Source organism: Erinaceus europaeus, chromosome 14, assembly GCF_950295315.1.
Source record: "Erinaceus europaeus chromosome 14, mEriEur2.1, whole genome shotgun sequence".
Taxonomy (NCBI): Eukaryota; Metazoa; Chordata; class Mammalia; order Eulipotyphla; family Erinaceidae; genus Erinaceus; species Erinaceus europaeus.
In genome coordinates, this window is record NC_080175.1 from 5,650,905 (window position 1) to 5,657,808 (window position 6,904).

Sequence of the window (6,904 nt, forward strand, 5' to 3'; positions counted from 1 at the left end):
TTTTTTAAAAACGAACAAAAATATGAGATGGAATCAGAGCAGAGGAGTTGCCCTCATTCTGAGAGCCACTAATGCAGACATTGAGAGGGTTTTGTCTTTCATAATACAATTTCTTTCTGACCTAATGAATAAAATGGAAAAGAATAAGAAAGAAAGAAAAAATGGTCACTGGGAGAAGTAAATTCATTGTGTCAGCATCAAACATCAATGGTAACCCTGGTTGCAAAAAAGAAAAAGAAAGAGAGAGAGAGAGAGAGAGAGAGAGAGAGAGAGAGAGAGGGAGAGGGAGAAAAGGAGAAGGAAACCAGAGCAAGGATAACGGAGGGCATCTTGCCTGATCCCTAGTCCCTAGAAGGTTCTGAAAGCCCCAAGGCAGAGCCCCCTGACCTTGATCTTTCTCTGTGACGTCTCACATTACCCAGCAATCTGCTTACTTTGAAGGATTCCAGTATTTAAGTGATCATACAGACACAGAACAAACCAACACTTGCTGTTAAAAAAAAAAAAAGCTCTTTATTCAACTTGCCCATAGTAAGAAAAAAGACTAAGAGATATTCTACAGATATAAAAGGCTCATTTATTTAAAAAAAAAAAAAAGGCAGGGGAAACTTCTACCTACAGAAAGCTCTTCGGCTCCCAGCATGTGGCTCATAGCAGCAGGCGGGTGTCACTACTGCACCAGCACCGTGACTGTCACTGAGCACTGAGGCACCCAGGCTGTATTGCTAGGGAAAAGAAAAGGCATGACCGCACCTTTCTGAGCCAGCTTTGCCCAAGAACACAGGGACAAGAACACAGAGTTGGGTGCTGGCGGCTCTGTGCACTGGGATCCTCCTTCTCTCCTCCTGCCCTGGGGCCCAGCGCAGGAGGCCGCACTGCACACCCAGTGTGCTCTCCCAGTTCACATCTCGGTGCTCAGATCATGGCTGCAGGCAGTGTGGCTGCTCCTGCCCAGGGCCAAGGCTGCCACAGCCAGGACCATGGCCACCACGAAGACGCCCACAAAGACAGCTGTGGTGTGGGTGTTCTGCTGGGTGCTGGCTTGCTCTTCTGCGTCTGTCATGGGCAGGTCTGGGAAGGAGAAAGGGCCAGAGAGACAGGTCAGGAAGGGCCCAGGGAGATAAGGTGGGGAGAGCAGCAAGGGTGATGGGCTGCTAGGAGGGGGAGAGGAAAGGGAGAGAGAAGTACAGAAAGGGGGAAACTGAGGCCAGCCAAGTGGCAGGGCCAGGAGATTTCAGTCCTGTCAGCGAAGGCACTGGGGACGGTTTCCAACGGGGAGTTAGTGCTGGGCTGGCATAGACCCCTCTGGCTCCAGGCTTCATATCCTTGAGTGGAGGGACAGCTGGAGTATTTTAGACAAGTGGGAAGGAGGGGTGACAGCTGCCGGGGGGGTATGACTTGCAGAAGGAAGAGGAGAGTGGGGAGCAGTCTCAGCACCCCCACCCCCACCACCACTCTCCACCCTCTAGTTTCTCCAGAGCTCCCATGCTATAGCCTTGCGCGTCTGACACCTGATTTGTTTCTGAATTGCTCACTTATGCGTCTCCTTCACTCAGTGGTGTGGAAGAGTGGACCAGAGGGGCAAACCCAGAGTCACTGGCCATGGGACCCTGTGTGTCCCCAGAAGGGGAGAGTGTTCAGATGTCCTCAGGATGGAGCTCCAGGGTGGTAGAGACGGTGGCTCTGACCCTCCCTGCACTGCAAGTCCCAGAATCCTCTGCAGACCCACCAATGGCCATACAGACACCGTCTCTAGGAATAACCCCAGGATGCCCCACTCCTAGGGACTCCAGTGGGTGAGAGAGTTCCTGAGCAGAACTAACATGACCCAATGAAGGGACCAGGCAGTGGCACCGACAGCGAAGCACACATTTTACCATGTGCAAGGACCTGGGTTTGAGTCCCCAGTCTCTACCTATGGGAGGCAGGGATGGGGTGGGCAGGGAGCTTCAGTATTGGTGAAGCAGGTCTGAAGGTGTCTTTTAGTCTCTCCCTCTCTATCTCCTCCTCCCCTCTCAATTTCTCTTTGTCCTGTCAAAACAAAATAGAAATTAAAAAAAAAATAGCTTCAGGGAACAGTGGATTCCTAGTCCTGGCACCAAGCCCCAGCAATAATACTGGTAGAAAACAAACAAACAAACAAACAAATAACAAAAAAAACTAGTGACATGGGACTCAGTAAGAGGCAATGAGGCTACTCTGCTTAATGCCGCCCTGTCAGCAGCCCCAAGAAGCTGGCCTGGCCACTATCCCTCTGATGATAAAAAGCATGGAGGACAGGGAGCTCAGGACCCAGACCTTTGGGGCCTGGCAGTGGCACAAGTTAAAGCCCCCTCCCCATCCCTACCTGCAAGGGGGGAAGCCTCACCAGCAGGTGAAGCAGGGCTGCAAGCGTCTCTCATTCTCTCTATCCCCTCCTTTCCCTCTTGATTTGTCTCTGTTTCATCAAACCAAGTAAATAACAAAAAAGAACTCAGAACATTAAAGATGGCCAGTGGCAGCTCAGAGCCTTCCACATGGACTCCCAAGTCCACAGTCCCTGGGAGAAGGTGGGAACTGGGTCTCTCTCCACCCAGAGCCTCACCTAGCAGGAAGCATCCACTGAGGTCTGCAGTGTGTGTGTGGGCATGGGGGGCAGCACCTACCCAGGCTCCTCTTCTGAACTCGGGGGGCATGCAGCTGCAGGGGCCCCAGGACCACGTCCACCTTCTGCTGGCCAGAGCTCACGTCTCTCTTGGAGCGGACCACGCAGCCACGGTAGCAGCGGGAGGAGGGGTCGTGTGGTCTGCAGACCACCATCTTGCAGTGCAGGTACACAGAGGGGAAGCGGTGGAGGAAGTGGAAGGATCTGAACTGGAAGCGGGCAAGGTGAGGCGCCGGCGAGGGGAGGGGCAGGTAGGTCTCATCCTTCACACACCTGCAAGGGCGGAGGGCAAAGTGGTAGCAGGAGCTCCAAAGGGGCAGCGTGTCCTCCGGAGCTCCGGCCACTGAAAGCCTCTGCCCAGCCCAGGACATTGCAGCATCTGAGAGCAGTGAACCAGCCCAAAGGGTCCAGAGGCCTCTCGATCCCCTGGATACTCGCCGCTGTGCACATTCACCAGGGACAAGCAGCAGCCCCTACAGGCCTGCTGATGACCAAATGCACCCCGCCACCCACAGAGACCCCTTACCCATTGCGGATGAGGTCGTAGGTCAGAGACGTGAAGTCATGGGGTGACGGCGAGGCCACACAGGTGTCCACAAACAGAGACAAGGACCGGTCGGCGTGGAGGATCTGTGCCTGGACCAGCAAGTTCTGGTTCAGGTCCACGTAGTACGGGCTGCCCGTCACAGCATGCGTGAAGGAGGGTGATGTGAAGAAAGAGACGTTCACGTGGAAGTTGCCGTACTGGAGCTCCCTGAGCTCGACTGTGTCATTGGTGATATACATGATGTCCACCCAGGAGTCCTGCAGCATCCTGCAGAGGACGTGGATGTTCAGGCTGTTCTTCCGTGTGATGATGCCACTGGAGACGGTCGCTCTGAGGAAGTTGGAGTAGCTGATGGTGTCCTTGTCTACCTGGGGAGGCGGGCAGGAGAGCAGAGTCAGGCACAGGGGTTGTGCCAGGCACGACCTCACCAATGTGTCCTGGAGCCCCACCTCCGCAGAGCCCTGCCCTACTAGGGAAAGACAGAAACAGGCTGGGAGTGTGGATCCACCTGCCAATGCCCACGTCCAGCAGAGAAGCAATTACAGAAGCCAGAACTCCCACTTTCTGCACTTTGAAAAGATTCTGGGTCCATACTCCCAGAGGGATAAAGAATAGGGAAGCTTCCAATGGAGGGGATGGGATGTGTAACTCTGGTGGTGGGGACTGTATGGACCTGTACCCCTCTTATCCCACAATCTTGTCTATCATTATTAAATCACTAATAAAAAATAAAAAATAAATTCTATGGAGATGAAAACAAAAAAAGAGGAGGAGAAGGAGCAGGAGGAAGAGGAGAAAAGGAAGGAGGAGAAAGAGAAGGAGAAGGAGAAGGAGAAGAAGGAGAAGGAGGAGGAGGAGGAGGAGGAGAAGAAGAAGGAGAAGGAGGAGGAGAAGATTCCATGCCCAGTGTGTGACTAAGCTGAGTGTGGGCAGCTCAGGGCCTATCTGATCTGGCAGTGCGGAAAGGAGCAGTGCCGGGCCTGTGGGAAGGCCTGGCAGTTCCTTTGCACTGTGCTCTCTGTGGGTCCTGTGAGAAACTGACAGAGCTGAGAGGTCAGGAATGCTGGTTAGGGCTGGGGGAGATCTCTGATCTCTGGGATGGGGCCGCAGGGGGTTCAAGTGGACACCTGGGTGAAGCCTGGCAACACTGGAGTGTTGTCTGCTACACTCTTTAAATTTATTTATAAAATGGAAATGTTGACAAGGCCATAGGATAAAAGGGGCACTATTCCACACATTTCCCACCACCATAACTCTGTATCCCATCCCCTCCCCTGATAGCTTTCCTACTCTTTATCCCTCTGGGAGCATGGACCCAAGGTCATTGTGGGATGCAGAAGGTAGAGGGTCTGGCTTCTGTAATTGCTTCCCCGCTGAATGTGGGTTTTGGCAGGTGGATCCATACTCCCAGTCTGTCTCTCCCTTTCCCTAGTGGGGCTGGGGAAGCAGAGCTCCAGGACACATGGTGGGGTTGTCTGCCCAAGGATGTCATATTGACATCATGGTAACATCGGGAACCTGGTGGCTGAAAAAGAGTTAAGATATAAAGCAGAACAAATTGTTGACTAATCATGAACCTAAAGTCTGGAATATTGTTCCTAGCCATGACCACGGAATGTGAGCTCAGACCTACAGGGATGCAGAGGTCACATAGGCTCCTGTGCTGACTATGGGCCCCAGATCAATTCGATGGGGTTCACAGTTAACAATATTTATATACCTTTCCCATATTTTGTAGCTACTCTCTTCCCTGATCCAGCTTTCTGGTCTTTTTTCCAACTATGACACCACCACCCCCAGACAATAACTTAGGGTCACCTGCATATTAGATGTCAGGCACAAGCAAAAACTAGTAAAGTCACGGACCCCTCGGAATACACCTAAAACAGACCTACTAGCTGTCTACAAAGTGGAGACCCCAGATCTTCATCTGCTTCACTCTTTACTCTCCAGACTAGGAGGCTACTTCCTATGGCGCCTTTACCAAGGAGCAAAGTCAATGTTGGTCTCCTGTGGTGCTGGGGAGGAGGCAGAGAGGGAAGAGAAGAGGCAGAAGGGGCAACGAGAGAAAGAAGAAGGAAGAGAGGAGAAAGAGAACAATGAGGGAGAGAGAGAAGGCAGAGGGGAGGAGAGAGAGAGAGAGGAGAGAGGAGAGAGGAAATGAAAGGGAAAGGAGAGAGCAGATGAGAAGAAAGAGGAGCGATAGAGAAAGAACAGAGAAGGACAGGAGGCAAAAGGAAGAAAGAGGAAGAAAAAGAGAAAGAAACAGGTGGGAAGAAGGAGAAGAGGAGACGGGAGGGAAGAGGGAGGCTTGTTATCTAGTCACACACTTGGCCAATAGCAAAATGTTCCTTCCTGGCCGTCAAGACCTTAGGTACATGCCCCCCCTGAACCCAGGACTTGCGCAAGTCTTAACTCTAGTCTGGACCTGGATCAGCATCTGTGTGGCCTGCAGAGGGCGCCAGAGCCCGAACTTTGAGTCAAGTCTGTGGCTGGACTCCTGGTACTCCTAGCTGCCCCTTGAAAACACTTATTTTCTGCTGTTTCTCTCACCTTTCCTCTCCCTCTCCCTCTCCTCTCCTCTCCTCTCCTCTCCCTCTCCCCTCTCCCTCTCCCTCTCCCTCTCCCTCTCCCTCTCCCTCTCCCTCTCCCTCTCCCTCTCCCTCTCCCTCTCCCTCTCCTCTCCCTCTCCTCTCCCTCTCCTCTCCCTCTCCTCTCCCTCTCCTCTCCCTCTCCTCTCCCTCTCCCTCTCCTCTCCCTCTCCCTCTCCCTCTCCCTCTCCTCTCCTCCTCCCTCTCCTCTCCTCTCCCTCCTCTCCCTCTCCTCTCCTCTCCCTCTCCCTCTCCCTCTCCCTCTCCCTCTCTCTCTCCTCTCCTCTCCTCTCCCTCTCCTCTCCTCTCCCTCTCCTCTCCTCTCCTCTCCTCTCCCTCTCCTCTCCTCTCCCTCTCCTCTCCTCTCCTCTCCCTCTCCCTCTCCCTCTCCCTCTCCCTCTCCTCTCCTCTCCCTCTCCCTCTCCTCTCCTCTCCTCTCCTCTCCTCTCCTCTCCCTCTCCCTCTCTCTCCTCTCCTCCTCCCTCTCCCTCTCCCTCTCCCTCTCCCTCTCCCTCTCCCTCTCCCTCTCCTCTCCCTCTCCTCTCCCTCTCCCTCTCCCTCTCCCTCTCCTCTCCCTCTCCTCTCCCTCTCCCTCTCCCTCTCCCTCTCCCTCTCCCTCTCCTCTCCCTCTCCTCTCCTCTCCTCTCCCTCTCCTCTCCCTCTCCCTCTCCCTCTCCTCTCCCTCTCCCTCTCCTCTCCCTCTCCTCTCCCTCTCCCTCTCCCTCTCCCTCTCCCTCTCCTCTCCCTCTCCCTCTCCTCTCTCCTCTCCTCTCCTCTCCCTCTCCTCTCCCTCTCCTCTCCCTCTCCCTCTCCTCTCCCTCTCCTCTCCCTCTCCTCTCCCTCTCCTCTCCCTCTCCCTCTCCCTCTCCCTCTCCCTCTCCCTCTCCTCTCCCTCTCCCTCTCCCTCTCCCTCTCCCTCTCCCTCTCCCTCTCCCTCTCCTCTCCTCTCCCTCTCCCTCTCCCTCTCCCTCTCCTCTCCCTCTCCCTCTCCCTCTCCCTCTCCCTCTCCCTCTCCCTCTCCCTCTCCCTCTCCTCTCCCTCTCCTCTCCTCTCCTCTCCCTCTCCCTCTCCCTCTCCCTCTCCTCCCCTCTCCTCTCCTCTCCCTCTCCTCTCCCTCTCCCT

At 54.4% G+C, this 6,904-nt stretch overlaps 1 protein-coding gene across 1 annotated transcript in view; it reads right to left on the reverse strand.

Moving 5' to 3' along the window:
* Positions 1 to 552: 552 nt before the first annotated feature.
* Positions 553 to 6,904, reverse strand: part of DMBT1 (deleted in malignant brain tumors 1) — an 85,341-nt gene continuing 78,989 nt past the window's right edge. The window contains 3 exon segments of the mRNA XM_060171123.1: positions 553 to 1,071; positions 2,646 to 2,917; positions 3,171 to 3,559. Of these exon segments, the coding sequence (XP_060027106.1) occupies positions 902 to 1,071; positions 2,646 to 2,917; positions 3,171 to 3,559 (831 nt within the window). The 3' untranslated portion in view covers positions 553 to 901.